The sequence below is a fragment of the Arachis ipaensis genome, chromosome B4, assembly GCF_059453495.1.
Source record: "Arachis ipaensis isolate K30076 ecotype BB chromosome B4, ASM5945349v1, whole genome shotgun sequence".
In the NCBI taxonomy this organism is placed as follows: Eukaryota; Viridiplantae; Streptophyta; class Magnoliopsida; order Fabales; family Fabaceae; genus Arachis; species Arachis ipaensis.
This window is the reverse complement of record NC_142439.1, coordinates 26,079,716-26,098,025: the sequence shown is the minus strand read 5'-3', so window position 1 is coordinate 26,098,025 and position 18,310 is coordinate 26,079,716. Positions and strand designations below refer to the sequence as shown.

General features: G+C 32.9%; 1 protein-coding gene across 1 annotated transcript; it reads right to left on the bottom strand.

Moving 5' to 3' along the window:
- Positions 1–12,420: 12,420 nt before the first annotated feature.
- LOC107636317 (fructose-1,6-bisphosphatase, cytosolic-like) lies at positions 12,421–14,551 on the bottom strand. Its single transcript, XM_088484503.1, has 6 exons — positions 14,459–14,551; positions 14,248–14,360; positions 13,990–14,056; positions 13,812–13,906; positions 13,318–13,414; positions 12,421–12,489 (listed from the first exon to the last, which is right to left on the bottom strand). Exons 1-6 carry the CDS (start codon positions 14,549–14,551, stop codon positions 12,421–12,423), a joined length of 534 nt encoding a protein of 177 aa, XP_088340629.1.
- Positions 14,552–18,310: the final 3,759 nt, after the last annotated feature.

Genomic DNA, 18,310 nt, shown 5'->3' with positions numbered 1-18,310 from the left:
AAGTGGGACAAGGAGCACTCGCTTATTTAGTCAATCTTTCACATTCGATAATTACTCTCTATAACTTGAAACTACCAAAACTTATGTTTGTGCTATAAATATAATTATTTATATGTCAATTTTTATAAAATAAATTAAAACTTATATATATATATATATATATATATATATCTAATAATCTAATATGTTAGTCCTTGTTTGACAGTCAAAAGAAGAAAAATATTAGCAGGAATATATATATATATATTACGTAAATCTAAAAAATAAAATTTTGTATGAAAAAAGATTAGAAATATAATTATTTATATATTATTTTTAATTTTAATATATTTAGTTTGTATTTTTATTTTTTTTATATTTTATTAATATTTTATGTTTTTAGCATTTTGTAGAAAAAAATATAAAAATATAAAATAATTTTTTTACAAAATTTTAAAAATAAAAAATATTAAAAAATGAAATAAATATAAACTAAAAATATTTTAAATTTTTGGGACAAGTAATTTTCATTATAGTATGTATATTTCATTGATAATAATAATAGTAGTAGCTAGAGACGTAGAGTGAATAATAATGTGAAAATTAATAAACTATTCTTGCTGCAAAAGTAATAATAAATTGGTCTAGATAACAACTTCTACACGCATGCATGCATGCTAGCTAGTTTGTCAAGTTGCCAAGGCTTTCATCAGTCTTAATTTCATTCATATACTATTTGTTATTATGAGATTAAATTTCTCGTGATCTTATTTGGTTCTAAGGTTTCACCAGTCTTAATTTCATTCATATACTATTTGTTATTATGAGGATTAAATGTCTCGTGATCTTATTTGGTTCTAAGGTTTTAACTGTTAGTCGTGCGTCTCTTATTGTCATCAATGAGATCATAGATATTTAGATGGCCAGTTTTAGTTTTGAGACCTAATAAGGTGACAATTAGTGAAAATAGTATCCGAGGAAGGTGACAAACAAAGGTCAAGGTATCTATATGTATGTATGATGTTTGGATTTCGTGAGACATCCAGCTTATTTTATTATAATGTTTGACAAATTTATAGGTAAAAGATATTTGTCATTTGTCTGATCAACTCTATTATATAGATAGATAGATAGATATGTTGCAAACTAAGTTTCTTTTGTAAGTGCTTTCAAAATAAAGATTTTCGTGAATAATGAGCTTCATATAATGTTACGGTTATAATTATTTATATATTTTTTATTTATTAATTTATATTTTTATAATAAATAATTTATAACATGATATTAGAATTTTTATGGCAAAAATATTTAGAACTTGATCTTTATTACTTCAAATTGTAAAAAATTTTCACCATAAAAAAATAATAAAAAAACTTATACAAAATACATTAAGAAAAAGTCTTTCCATAAGAAAAAGCATATTAATACTCTTTCATATATATTGTCATTTAAACATGTGAAACACTTTTAATTTATCGCAAGATATTACCTAATTGACCTAATTGTCAAAAGGTTACATTTCAATCATGTTTGATTTCTATATAGTCCATTGGAAAGAACAGCAAGAAAACCAGTAGATAGCGGCGAATATTTAGTGACGATTTTTTTCAACCGCTACTAAATAGAATCTGCTAGTGGTTTTTGTGGCAGATTTAGAGGGGGCTACCAAATGATCTCATTTTACAGCGATTTTTCTATAACCACCGCAAAATGTACCTGTTTTGCAGCAGTTCTTGTGACGGATTTGGAGGAGGCTGCCAAATGATCTTATTTTGCAGCAGTTTTTCTGTAACCGCTGCAAAATGTCGAGTTGGTGATTACTTAGATACTCGTTTTGCAGCGGTTAATTACTAACCGCTGTAATAGTATTTTAACTTGAATTTTTTTTGTTTAAACATTGCCTTGTTAAAACTATTCTAATCCTCACTATTTTTTTTACTGAAAACATGTTTCAAACACTACAACTTAATGCATTAAATAAATTTTCCATTTTGTGTTACATAAAAAATAATTCATTAATTAAAAAAATATTATAAATCAATAACAAAAAACAAATTTACAAATCAGGTTTTCTCTTGTACTATCAGCGCATTTTGAGTTTGTATTCAAGTATAAATGGTAACAAAAAAATCAAGTGAACATCCGAATTCATAAACTCAAAACAAAGTTCAATAGAGCATAAAAATCAGAATTACTAAAGTAGACAAACAAGTACTGAGTAAAAATTTCTCATCAACATCGTATTGACCTGGCCAGAAAAACTCTGTCAAAAATCCACTGCAGTGACGTGATAAAGGATCTGATAAGTCACCTCCAAACCATGGCAACTTGTTCAGATCGAAACCCCTTTTTGCAGCATGTACGTCATCTTCTCTATGCTGGGTGTTTAAAGTTTCATTGTCTTTTTCTGGAACATTATCGAGCTCAACATTCCTGGCAATGTCATATCCACCGGAGGAGATAGCATCTAAATCGTCTTCTGAACCAGTGTCTGCTCCATCTAGAGTGTCAGCAACTATTTTGCCTGAATATTCAGCTGACACTGAATATATGAACATGCAACCAACAACATAAATCTACTTAACAGATAATGATAACTTCCAGGTCATTACCTAGTTATTAAGGTAAAAAATTGCGGAATTATGGAAAGAGGACTTTCAAAATTAACAAATATAAAATTAAATATTACCATATCTTTTGTCGGTAGTTTGGACAGATTTCTTAGAAAGAAGCTCTCTAATAGCACGTTCTATATACTTCAATTCCCCTTTTGAAGTAATCTCTAACTCAACACTATGCGAGTTATTAAAGCGCATCTGCACCATAATAAAATGTATAGTTGATGGTCTTTTTTGTAAAGCATATTGTATCTCTGTGATTCACTTTCTATGCTAGAATTTTATTTCTAACCTTTAATTCAGCAAGTATGTCTTCAGAGGTCCTACCAGCTACAAATGTCACAAAAACATAGCCAAATTTCTCCTCGTACCTTGATCCCCATTCATAAAGTTCCTACAAATTTTAGCATGAACGTAACAACTATCATTGATTAAATGTTGTAAGCATATATCAACTTAAAATACTTATTATTCAAATAATGTTTAACTCAAGTTTTTAAGGGTGCGGCTAATGAACAGACCTGCACAGTAGCTTCGTTTATCATTTCCAATTATTCATTAGAACAAGATCGTCCTGATATAGCCTCCAACCAAGACCTAACATTCAACTTACGGGACCATATGTCTCTGGCAACCATAATTGCATGTTCTAATGAAGAGAATGGAGAGGCCATAGCCATTTCATTAGCGAATGTTGTGCCTACACAGCATGATGAGAAATCGTCCGTTTTCATTTCTCCTGTTACAACACCATTTTATGCTAACTATATTGGTAAATAATAACAATATTGTAATTCAAGATAATTTACTCGATATCATAATTTTCTTTATTGGAGATTAATAACAACAACAATGATGATGACAATAACAAAGCCTTGAAAACTAACTTTTGCTAGCAAAAATCGTTGGAAGAAATGAGGAACTGGTGGTATTCATGAAAATCAACATGAAATGAAAACTTAATTCAAATACAAAAATACAGATAGTAATGTAACCAGCAAACTGCGTACATCATAAACACTGTTAAACTTTAAACACACACAGATACTCTATAAATGATGTACATGTTTTCCATATTTTCACTATGCCACATCATCGATGTTATCAGAAACATCTTCTATTGGGTCTTCTATATCATCATCCCTTGTCAACTGTAAATCACTGATGTCACCTGTTGCTGACATGTTCAACCCGGGCTATGGAGAAAAAGCAGCTTCAACTTCTTCATTCTTTCCTCCTATGTCATACAAGTCTCGTGGTTTTACATGAACCACTACACTCCATTCTTGATCTACTTCATCACGTACATAGTACACGAGATGAGCTTCTGATGCCAATATGTACGGTTCATCCACTTCTCGATCACCGGTGTGAATTGGATGAGTGAAATTAACGCTTATAAGGCTCAAATGGTCTTCTTTGATGCCTCTGCTCGTAGTTGTATCAGCCCAAAAACATCTTAACAAAACCACTGTGAAATGACAGTTGTAGTTCAGTTCGATTATGTCTACAATTTTTTCATAATATGGAACACTACCAACAGCCACTCCATTGTCACGCATGCTGGCATAACTTCTTGTATTGGATGAGACATAAACTCCACTCTTTTGGGTTTTCAGCCCGTCTTCCTTTGTGATAGTTCTAAACTTGTACCCATTGACGTTGTACGCCCCAAAATGTCTTGCCTGAAGTATGAGACCACATGCCAGCAATTTTATTTCTTTCGAATGTATAGTATTGTCCATTGGAACCTGGCACCATAAATTAGAGTTTGTTCGTATAAAACATTGGAATTCGGAATTTATAATTCTAGGGCACAAATAAGTTGGTCAGGTTAAACTTATACAAACCTCACGCTTGAACCATCGAGGAAATTCTGCATGCACAACACAATCTATCTTCGATTGCGACCTTGTTTGATGCCGTAATTTTCGCTTCGTTTCTGTCCTAAATGAACTTTACGACATAACAAGAAATTAGTCCAACGACTGAGTGTTTGAAATGGGTTATAATCGTGCTTAATGATTACATGTGCATACTTACTCAATAAATAGAACGACGGCCTCACAATTGACTAGCACATGACGATGTGCCTGATCTCTTTCCATCAGGGTCAGTCCAAAATGTGAAACAGCCCCTGAAGCTTTTCCAATTACTGGGAACATAGTACTTCCTATTTTGTTTGTAATATCAACAGGTTGATCATCAATGCGCGCTGGTCGGTTGATTCTAGTCTCAACATTATCCAAATATCTAGAGCAGAATGTCAAAATCTCTTTAGATAAATAGCCCTCCGCAATTGAGCCTTCTGCTTGTGCCCTATTACGCACGTATTGCTTCAATTGTCCTAAGTACTTTTTACATAAATACGACATAACGCTTAGTATATACGTAACGAAATTGAAAAAAAAATGTCTAAAATGCATTTAGTAGCAAGCTAACCTTTCTATTGGATACATCCACCGATAATGTATCGGGCCACCAAGTTTTAGTTCATCAACGAGATGCACCGTAAAGTGAACCATGACAGTGAAGAAGGATGGAGGAAAAATTATTTCCATCTGACATAAAGTTTGCACAACATGATTCCGAAGGGCACCAAGCTGCATAGGGTTTACAGCTTTTCCACAGAGTTCTCAAAAAAAATGAGGACAGATTAACAATCACAGTCGATACCGGACTCGGCAATACATTCTTCACCAAAATTGGAAGTAATTGTTCCATTAGAATGTGGCAGTCGTAACTTTTCAACCCATACAACTTGCGCTACCGGATGTCAACATAACGAGCAATATTGCTCGAGTAACCATCTGGAAAGACCATGTTTTGTAGAGTCTTCAGGAATACATCCTTCTGTGGATTTGACATTGTGAAGATTGCTGAAGGATATTTACCACTTTCGTCCGGCTACAATTCAGGCCTTATGCCCATGCTTTGTAAATCTTTGCGAGCTTTAAAATTATCTTTTGATTTGACGCTATCGTTTAAGATAGTGAAGACCACATTGTCACAAATATTTTTCTCTATATGCATCACGTCAAGGTTATGACGCAACATGTGATCCTTCCAGTATGGGAGTTCAAAGAACACACTCCTCTTTTTCCAATATGAGTCATCTTGATCTGCATCTTCACCAATGCGTCTTCTTTTGGCTGTCAAAGTTGAGTTCTTCCCAAACGATTCTTGCATGTTACACTGCAGCCATAAGACATCTATTTCAGAATACTTCTTCGGTGGATCTCTGCTTTCAACTTGTCCATCAAATCTACTTCGGTCTAGTCTATATTTATGGCCCTGATTCAAGAAGCGGCGACGGCCCGTGTAACACCATTTTCGACTGAATGTTAGTCGCTGAGCCTTAGCGTCCATGTTACACGTGGGACATGCTAACCCACTGTACATGTTCCACCCAAATAAAATTCCCAACCCTGGAAAATCGCTAATAGTCCACTTTAGCGCCACACGCATCTTGAAAGTGGTCGCCTTATTAGCATCATAAGTTTCAACGCCATCCCAGAGTTGCTTCAACTCATCCACCAAGGGCTCCAAATAAACATCGATGTTGTTACCCGGCATTTTAAGACCGGGAATAATCATAGATAGTATAAAAGATGCCTGTTTCATGCATAGCCAGGGAGGAAGATTGTACGGAATAAGAATCACAGGCAAATGGAATACTTTGTACTCATATTTCTGAAAGGATTAAATCCGTCACTAGCTAAAGCTAAACGAACACTGCGAGAATCGTTAGAAAAAAAAGGATACTTTGCATCAAATTATTTCCATGCTTTAGCGTCCCTTGGATGCCTCAAGTACCCATCATTATTATCTGCCTCTTTATGCCATAACATGTCAGATGAAGTTTTGCTACACATGAATAACCGTTGCAGTCGTGGTATAAGAGGAAGTAACGGAGAGTCTTCGCTGGGAGAGGCTTTCCATTTTTCCTGACAGGTATTTTGAGTTTCGTAACGGAACCCTTTCGCGTCTTTTGCTTCCATCGTGAAGTCCCACACTGCTTGCATTTGGTCGCATCCTCATCATCACCCCGATACAACATGCAATCATTCGGGCATGCATCTATTTTTTTGTATTCAATCCCCAACTTTCGGATAGTTTTCTTGGCTTTATACAAAGTGGACGGGAGCTTGGTTTGCTCAAATGCATCTCGCAATAAGTCCCAAATCATCGACATAGCCTTGTCACTCACACCACACATACACTTAATGTGATAAAGCTTCACTAGGAAAGACAACTTTGAGTATTTCGAGCAGCTGGGATATAATTCCTTCGCTCCATCCGCAAGAAGATCGGCTAAATCCTATGCCTCGCGACTTGGACCATCGTACAAGTACGGCAACTCCAGATCATCGTCTTCTGCAGGATCCCCTGTTGTGCTCTCTTTACTTCCAGGAGGAATTGTGAAGTTAAATGCCTCGTACACCATTTGAAGATATAGATTCACCTCGGTTGTAGGTTTCTCAACTATCGGTGTGCAAGTAGAGCTCTACTCAGCTGGTTTCTCACCATGACGCTACCATAAAGAATATCCAGGGGGAAAGGGCTTTATCAATAGGTGGTCGTACGCATCCTCGCTTGTTTGCATAAGTTGAAACCCACATTGAGGGCATGGAAACTTTATCATGTTATCCGACGAGGCATTCGCGAATGCAAAGTCTAGGAACTTATTAAGTTCTCGTCTATATTCTATGCTATCTCGTGGCTTAAGAATCCAGGTTTTGTCCATATCTATTATACACCAAATATATGGTTTATACTAAAATGTGTAGTAAAAGTAGAATATAAAACTAATATAAAACAAAAAATACGCCACATAATTACGGTTATAATACGACGATAAAATTTACGCCAATTAATTTTTGGCACAAAATATCAATATTCATTTTTACATATAATAGTCATTCATCTAAGTTCATTCATGGAGTACCGTACAAAAATTTTATCATAGTAAAACACTCCTCTTATAACCTTTTTATAAGTTGGAATTCAAAATTTTTGTACTCTTATTTTTATTCAAGGTTTATTTTTATGTTTTATTTTAGGTATGTTAATAAAAAATTTTAGCATTAGTTTTAATTTTTAACTTTTAGGAAAAGTAAATAAAAAATGCGACAACTTAATAAATTAGAAGGTTAAGGAACAATTTTATTACAGAAGAAATTAAGTCTATTTCTTAACCATAAGAATACATGTAATTCAATCTTGAATGGATTCAAAGTAAATATATATTTATTTAATTTTTTAAATTTTACATGAATTATTAAAATCATGATATAATGGATGTACTCCTATTAAAAAAAATTGAAAATGACTTCATAACAAATTTTTTTGTTAGATGAAAACTTGACTCGAAAACTATATGAGTAAAATAAGTAATAAAAAGTGGACATAAGATTTAACCTTCTTATTATTTGGTACAAATATTAGTGTAATGTTAAAAATCATTGTTTGTTTCCATATATGGTAACACAAAGTTCAATTTTTTGTATTTTCTAGAGCTATTTTCTTCTAGTTTTCGTCCTTAATTTTTAACTTTAATTAAAATTTGTTAAGCAAAAAAGTACTAAGATCAGCTAATTTTAATTTTCAACTTCTATTAAAAATGAAATTATGTGACTTTGTAGTTTGTATGCATTATATAATAAAATTAAAAATACATATAATAAAAAAATAAAACTTATTTGTTCGTTACATTTATAGGAGTATAGATGATTAACATAAGAGTTATGAGATAATTTTTTTCTATCTTATTTTTAAGATATATATGGTAGTGACTACTGACGATTAAAGATAACATAAAAAGAGATTAAAAATATAAAGCAACTTAGATAATAATAAATTCTTTAATAATATGTATAATAAAAAAATTCTTTAAAATGATGTAACTCACCAGAAATTTTTTCTGGGATAAATTCAAATCATTAATAGAGTGACTACTAATTAGTACTCAACACATCAAAGACATAAAAAGTTGAGACAAACTATTTTAATTAAGTCTTAAAATTTTTATAATCTAGGATTAATATTTATAATTAAAAAATGAATAAGCTAAATATTAATTTAATATGTCAAATAATATCGATATTCATTCATAAAAATAAATAATCAGGATACACATTGAGAATATTATTATGACAAACCAAAAAGGAAACTAATAAATATAAGATACTCCAAATAATACAACATATACACATAACTCATTATGCACCTTATGTTTGTAGGTCAAAGATGCCAAAAAAATAGTCTGAAATGTGTATCAAAAAGAGGTAAAAGAGTTAGTAAACAAAAAATTACGTCCAAAAAATTTATCTCTTCATCAAAACATTTCCAAAAAGTTTTATCATGAAAAATAATTTAAGATGATTATATCCTAAACCAATAATTTAGGAATATTTCATCTTAAATAACATATTTCACGTACAACAAACATAAAAATAGAAAAAAAAAGAGTTCGTCAATATAAAATGTCCACAAAACCAATTTATTGTTCCTCCTTATATAGAACATAAATAATCGAAAAAATACAAAATTGAACGAAGACACACAGGTAACAAATATTTAGTTGATATTTCATTGTATTCGATTTTAAATCGTCATGAATTACTACTAAATATGCTGAATTTATTGTGATAGTGGAAAAACTACTACCTCAAAAGTTCATCACCTTATCCTTTTTTGTGTTTCCTGAAGTTGTACATGGCTGACTTATTAAACCATTAACAATGTAATAATTTATCCCGATAACATTTATGTTTGTCGTTTTGTGTGTAGGAGAAGTGTAAAAAAAATGCCATTAATCGTTCAAAGCAACTGTACATACATACCGAAGGTTCTAAAACGATGGCAAGAAAGAGACACGAAGAAGTAATTAATTTAAATTCAGTTCCAGAATGTTGACGTGTTTCTGGTAATATGGTGTTGTCTGTTATATGATTGTGTGTTGATGATTGTTATAGGAGCTACAACAGGGAAGGCCTATTGGTAGAGGAGAAGGATGGACCATGAGTCATAAAAAAAGAATAGTTCGTATATGAATGAAGATGCGCGTGTGGTTGGGGTAAATCATGTTCTTTACTTTTTCAAATTTCTCTTTGCAATTACTACCATTGAATTTAAATTAGTGTAAATATGGATTTCACATGTTTGCAGGAAGCAATTGAACATATTGAGAGCCAAGACCCTTCCAATAAGGAATTTTCACAGAATGATTTTCTTGCACAAGTGCTTGGAAAGGAGCACCCAGGAAGAGTTTGTGGACTCGATTTTGGTCCATGTCCCAGTCAGTGTTTTTGTAATGTTCCACAGCAGTCTGACTACGGTGTACAGATTGAGGAGTATCAGATGGAGATTGTAAAACTTAAGGCGGAAGCAGCAAAACTCAAGGCAGCAGCAGCAGAGAAAAAGGCAAAGAGACAGAGAATGGAGGCAGAGGCAACAGAGGAGAAGGCAACAATGCAGAAAATGGAAACTTTGTTAAGATTCATAATTGAGCAACAAAAAGGTAATTAGACACCTGAAATAGCTGCAGATTTGGATTCTTTGAGAAGTGCACCAACCTCATCCTATGCAAGATGATGTGCGGGCACTAATGATTTGAATTATCAATGTTGGAATCTGAATACTCTTTAATTGTTCACTGTCATAATGACTTTTGAGATATTTATTTGTAGTTTTTCATTTTGGTGACTTTATTTGTAGTTTACAGTCATCGATGCACTGAATTTAAATTACTATTATAATGATTCACTTTTGCATATATTTTTGTTTTATTTCGTGTGTTGTAGTTTGATTGGTTGTTGGTTACTTTAATAAATTAAAGCAACTGAGTGGAAGAACGTATAAAGAATAAAAGAATTGGCATATTTAAGTGTAAATTCGGGTTCTTTTTTAAAAAAAAAAAGTGTAACTCTACATTTGGCAGTAGTTTTAAATCCACTGCTATATCTTAATAGAATAAGTCAACGGATGGCATTTTGCAGCGGTTAACAACTGCTGCCATCTCCAAGCAGTCATATTCTTACGATTTTGTAGCGGAAAGAACCGCTGCAAAATTATACCGCTGCAAAATACCATTTAGCAGCGGTTGTACCAGCGGTTGCTATTAACCGTTGCTAACGGTTTAGCCGCACGCTATCTTTCAGCGGATATATCAACCGCTGCTATCTGTTTGGCAGTGGTTAAAAATCGCTGCTAATCCTGTACATAACCGTTACTATTTGCAAGATGTGGTGTAGTGGCTATATGAACATAATATCCGCTAGAAGTGACCACATATTATAGGAAAATAGTAATCCAACATAATCCGCTCGAGGGAGAGGCAAACTAACAAGACATTCACACTGAACGTAATTTGATATAGCCTGCAGCGATTTACCTGGATATAACCTCGACATATAATTTTGATCTTTACATGGTTCAGCGAATTATGAACAAATTATGAATAGGTATTGGTGTATAAATATATCTTAAATACACTCAGACAATTATATGAATATAACAAAACATAAAACAGTTAAGCATACTTAGATGCTTAAGCCATGAAAATCTATCGAAATCGTATGGCCTCAGAGTGGGGAACTACCAGAATATTTATAATTGGAGTAATTGCAGCGGCTTGACTAGTTACACCACGTTCCTTGACACATGTATTTGTACAACTAGGAAAGAGTTGTTAATCTGCAACTATATTTCCTTAACTAATTTAGTTTGTTGGCCAAAAATGACAATCACTGAATGCAAACCCATGCCTTAGTCTTGTCACCAAACAACTAAGTGGAGAGCAATATGATAATATAGGCTTGAGCATATTTCCTGACTGTTTTTTCACTTGCATTTTTTGGGAACATCTTGAATCTATCCTGAAACCATTTGAAGGTCATTGTCATTTTGTGGATGCATCTCACGGAAGGAAGCTCACTCAATATATAACTCCTCGAACCAAATCCATGTTGGCTTCCTATCCAAAATGTACCATTGGAGATGTAAGAGGCACTCGCTGACCGCCTCGCCATCAATAGACAAACCCAACTGGTAAGCTATGCACTACAACAAAATCTGGTTAAAATGGCAATTTTTTTGGGTATTTACGGCAGTTTGAACCGCCATTATTACCAACAATGACGGTTTTAAAAAGTAACATAATTCTGGGTGCCATTCTAGTTATTAGGACGGTTTTTAAAAAATCACCACAATAACCTTAGCTAAAATGGCGGTTTTTGGATAGGTTAAAATAGCGGTTCAAACCGCCATTATTTCTAAATAAAATGATGTTTTCAGGTTGGTGAAAACGACGGTTTAAACCGTCATTATTTCCAGGTGAAAACGGTATTTTTGGTTGGTTAAAACGGTGTTTATGAACCACCATTTTTACCCTGATAGGGTGGCATTTTAGTTGGTTAAAACGACGTTAAAACCGCCGTTTTTATCGGGTTAAAACAACATTTTTGAACCGCTATTTTTACCCTGACATTGACATTTTTATTGGTTAAAACGGCTTTTGAAACGGCCATTTTTACAAGGTTAAAATGACTTTTCATGTTGTTTAAAATGGCAGTTACAAATCGCCCTTTTTACCGGGTAAAAGTGATATTTTTTATCGCGTTAAACGAATAATTTTTTATTAAAATTTCAAAATAACAAAAATATTATATAACTCATAAACAAAGTACTAAACAAAATATATGATTTTTAGTATTGAAAATCAAAATTAATAACTCTTATACATAGTATCAAACATTGCATAATTTTTTAACTATAAATGTCTTAACATGTAACTCTTAATACATAAAATCTCTATCATATTTCACGCTACTCCATAAGACCTACTTCCTAACTCTTTTGACGATGGAATCTCACTCTCTTGATCCAATTCCTACAATAAAAATATAATTTGAAAACATAATAAAAAAGAATAGTTATTATATATTCACATAATTATATTCACAGATAAAGCAAGAAATCATGAAAATTGTACTCACATAACATGCTATAAATATATATGTATTTGAAAATTATTATAATTATGTTGGTGAGTGAATGATCCCAAATATATATTATTTTTCTTTGCTCAGTGCTTGAACTATATTTACACCGTTACTTTCTAAATTTGTATCCACATGTTTAACAAAGAAATTATGCATGTTATGTGAGCATAATTTATATACACCTATTTGACAAAGAATATTTATAGTCCTTATAAACAGATCAACTCAAAATATCTAAATTTGCTTCCTAATCTTTAGCATCACAACCATTGATTTTCCCTTTTTATCACATTCGCTTATATTATCTTTGAAAAAACTACAATTTTATGTGAGACCTAATTCATTAACTAACATGTCAATTTTTTTTACATCAGATTGTTTGAGGGCCTTTAACATGAACATTTGAGCTCCTTCTTCCAACACTTGCATCAAAATAGAACAAAACATCCACCATTAAGATATTTAATTTGGTTATATATTAATAAATAAAGATTTTTTATATTTAGTTGTTGATAGGAATTACTACTTAATCCGTTTTGGTATGTTTTTCAATGACATGATCACATTTTCAAAGAATGCATACATGTGTTAGTGAGATTATCATATCAGATTAGCAACCTTATTTATCAGATAAGCAACAACACGTTCAAATTATAGTCCACAAGTAAAATCAAAGAAAAGATGCTAGTGAGAAGAAGATGAAAGCATTGAGAAACCTGAAGATCATAGAGCTTGACTCCAGCAGCAACAAAAACCAATATCTTGTTCTTTAATTTGTGAGAAACGGGTTTAATTTCAAGACCACATCCTTGACTACAGCAACACAAGGAGAAAATGGAGTGAAAATATAGTTGAAGAAGGCGGTAATTACTAATTAGAAAGAGAAAGTGTGAATGATTGATGACAATGTTCATTCAGTATCCTTACATACATGCCTTTATTTTCTGTCGTAGATATCTTTAATTCCAAAATATCTGGATATAGAAGAATTGAAAGACATAATTGATTAAAAATTTATCTATGATAGGAATCAATTAATTCTAATTTCAATACCTTATCAGCATATCCAATTTTATAGTAGCAAAAAGTAGAGAAATAATTTGCACTTTTGAACCATAGAATGTAAAAAAGTAGCAAGCTGACCTACCATATCCAGAATGAACAATTCATCAGATTGGTGTTTTGTTTTACCATGCAAGAGCTACCATACATGTAGTAACCAGCTGCTAACATTTTGTTCCTAGGTTGCAAGACATCATCAAGTGTAACTTTATCTTTGTCCTTTGCTGCGTAAATGCCAAAGATCTATAGGAAAAATGGCAGGTATTATTGTAATTTTAGTGATTATTTTCAATGCAGTAATTATATTTAAGATGATAATTTTATACAGCTCCAATAGAAACACCGGATTCAATATTTGAGGATCCATCCAAATGATCAAATACAACAATGTATCTACAAAATGGAAATGGAAATTGTTACTTGGAAATGGTGAATAGTGGGTATTGCTTATTTCTAAAGCTCCAGAACTCACTTTTTATGCTGTTTTGGCTTTACAAAAATAGCATCTTCAAGCTCTTCTGAAACAAGAAGGCATTGAAAAGAAAATAAATTGCAGTAATTTATATGTAATAGGTAGATTAGACTTGGAGCATTTGACAGTTACAGAGATAGAAAGACTCATAGCGCGCCCGCTGTTGTTTAAGGCATTAACAAACACTTTATTAGAAAGCACGTTCAATTTCTTTTGCTCCTCACCCTAAAGCATGTATGTTAGAAATATTAATACAACGACTATTCACATGAAATAATGTTTTAATGTGAACATGATAGCTGAGAATCGTGAGATGAGAGTACCTTGTTAACAGTAGAACAAACGTACTTGCAGCCTCTTTTTTCTGAAACTTTAATATCAGTAAGGTAATCATCAATTAATTGCACATTAATCATGTAATTTAAATTAGTTAACACTATTTTAATCGTATGGAAGAAGAAAATCAAAAGAAGAAGATGAAGTAGATTACTGTGAATTGATATAGATGACAGAACCAAATCATAGAAGCTTAGTCAGAGGCAGCAACAATAGTTTTGCAGCAGCTAGAGAACCAGATTGAATCTGCAAATTGAAGCCAAAGAACCAGATCTCAGAAGCTCTGCCAGAGAGAGAAACAACGGTGTTGCTTGCGGCAGCGAGGAGATGAAAGGTTGTGAAGAGAAAGCAAACCCTCAAATCAAAGAAAAAATTTGATCGCAGAAGCTCCACCGAAGGCAACATCAATGACGTTGCTTACGGTGGTGAGGAGATGAATGGCATCGAGCAGATGAAGAGCAATGAGGAGATGAATGGCGATAATAAAACTTCAAATTGAAGCCAGAGAAGTAGACCTAGAACCTCCGCCAAAGGTAGCAACAACGATAACATTGCTTACGGTAGCTTGGAGCTGAGCGGTGGCGAGCAAATGAATGACGGCGGAGATGAATGGCGGTGGATATGAACGGTGACGATAAAACCTTAAATCAAAGCCAGAGAAGCAGATCTAGAACCTCCGCCAATGGCAACAACAACGATAACATTACTTACGACAACTTGGAGCTGAGCGGTGGCGAGAAGATGAACGGCAGTGGAAAACTAGGGTTAGGTTCGTCACTTTCACACGTTACACTCATTCTATCATTTGTAACATTACTCTCATTCTCATCCTCTCTGTGCACAACAACATCACCTCTAAGTTTTAGATTTTTATTTTTTTTAAACAAGAAAGACTAAAGATAATGGCAGTTTCAAACCACCACATTCTCCAAAAACTGCTGCCAATCACCTGAATAATATGGCAGACTCTCCCTCCGTCGAAATTAACAAAAATTATGGCAGTTACATAAAACCGCTATAATATAAGCGTCATTTTAACCAACATTTTTTACAGCGATGACCATTAATGTGATGGTTCATTCTCCAAATGAGATATGGAACGTGTGTGTTTTCGGATACCACCTCTCAATAAATGCGTTGATAAGAGGTTCATTAAGATTAAATTAATGATTGTTCAACCTAGTGAGGTGATCTAACTTGACAGCCTCCAAGAACGGAATGATACGGTTGTGTAGAGCCATATTTTATTGCTTCATAATGCTAATAATACAACAAGTCGCCTGCATCATTTCAGAAAAAAATGATAAATTTAGAACACACTTGATAAACATATAATTGGATAATTAGAAATCTAAACCCAAAAATATAATAACTAATAGCACAATAAATAAATAAATAAATAAATAAATAAATAAATAAATAAATAAAGCAACTAATAGGTTATAGACATTCAAACCTTATTTTGAAAATTAAAACAACTTATCAAACCATATATCTTAATAATCTATCCTTATCTAACTGTAATTATGATTATCATTTCTAATCTAATAACACTACCATTCAATAATAATATTTCTACCATTAATAATATTGTCACTACCATTCAAAATCTATTTTTAATTAACAATAACACTACCATTTCTAATCTAATGCAAAATTTCCTAAATGAAGTAGAAATTAGTGCGCTAACATCCTCATTGATGTGTCCAACAACATGGACAATGCCGTCGAGTCTGTAGAAATGATCTGCCTTGTCCATGGTCCCATTTTGACGTGATAGTCGCACAAGTTTCACTAGAATTTGGGAGAGTAGATAGATGAAAATGGTAGTTCATCTCTAGAATCCACGAATCTTATAACTGTTATCTCCTACTAATTCGCTGGAGGTTAAGGTAATTTACACAAGCTCTTTTGTCCTAGTAATTCGCTGGAGGAAGCAACAAACTACGCACTCCCATTTCAACGTAGTTCACAATAGAATAAAGCAGATTAGGGTTCATGGTAGTCTACCATTGATTATGTTTTTGATATAATAATACATGTTAAGGTTCAACAAATTACGTTTAAATGCTTAATCCATGTCTATTTGTAGCGAATTATATAAAAATGGCTTAGAACACAAATGTATAATGCTTCAATTTAGGACAATTGGATAACTTTGAGTTGAAAATATTTTACTATGATAAATTTCACTAGAAACAAATTTTATTTTTTATAACAGTAGATACGTACACTTAAATTCATGGGTTGTTAAGATAATTCAAATACATTTTGGTGGCTTACCTTATTAAAAATATATAAAATAATATACGGTATTTTTCTTTTTAGATATGTCATGGCCTGGACTCATGAAAAAAATGACACACATTAGTTTAAATTATGACATTTAAATATGCTCTTTTGTTAAATAGATAATATAATTCTGCTAGGTAGACAACGTGGATAGTGAACAATGTGAACAACGGGTTGCATCCGTAGGTCCAATAACATCTTTACTTATTTTCACCTTGACTTATTTTCACCATTACCTATCCTAAACCCTAATTTTACCACAACCATTCCACTGCCGCAGCCCTTGTGACGATACTCATCGCCGCCTCCCCTGTGACGCCGCTCACTGTCGCTGGCACGAAGCTTCTCAGCATCGCATTTGCCCATCGTCACCCCGCATCGAAGCCACCTTTTCCCTGCCACCACGTCGTGACATTGCATCTTCTCCTCTTCTAATAGGACTGATGAATCCATATTTAACGATATATTTTAGTTTGATTTGAGTGGATTTCATCATATAAACCCATATTTATTCATCTAAATAGCATACTTTTGTGTTCTCTCCCTAAATTGAGCCTAATTGTGAAAACATGCTATTTTGTGCTTAATTTAAAAACTTTTATCCCACTTTTATCCTATTCGATACCTTGATAGTTTTGATGAATAATTTCAGGTGTAATAGGTTAGAATGGCTTGATAAGAGTGGAAGAAGAGCATGTAAGAGGGAGAAAACATGAAGAAAATAAAGGAGAAGCACACATTGGAGTGTGCATGCACACAACCTCCTGTGCATACGCACAAGAATCACACAGCCATGTGTGCGTGCGCACGACATCCTGTGCATACGTGATGGGGGAGAAATCGTCAGTAAAGAATTTCACAAAAATAATCGCGTTGCAAGTATAGATCTAAACCGACAATTAAACCTCAATCAAATTTAATTTGTTTGTCACTTAAGCAAATCCAATAAAAATAAACCGAAGTATTTAAACCTCAGGTCATCTCTCAAGAAATTGCAGGGAAGTGTAGTTATTATTGGTTATGGGAAAGTATCTTTTTGGGTTTTTTGAAATGTGGAACAAAGAATGTAAATAACAAGGAAATAAAGTAATACTTAAGAAAACTCCTAGCAAAGATTGATAATTGGAATTCCTATCCCCATTATCATAATCACTTGTGATGATAATTGCCTTTTGCCATCACTTAGTTAACCTCTAACAATTGAAGGTAAGTCAAGTGAGAACATCAACTTGAGTTCACAAGTCCTAATCAAAGACTAGAGTTAGTGAAGCTCAAGCCAACTAGCTAGTTTCAATCACCAACTAACAAGAGACTTTGACAATTTAAGAGTCTCTAATTACTCAATCTAAGCTAAGAACATAAAAAGCTAACTTAAAATCCAACCAAGCATTTTATCAAACACTTGGAAAGCACAAAGTAAAAGCATAGAAAGGCAACAAGAGAGTGTAAATACTAAAACCAACAATTACAAAATCAATGATAACAAATAATGGAAGAAGCAATAAATATGAATACCTCAAATTACATTAAATAGTAAATCAAATCTA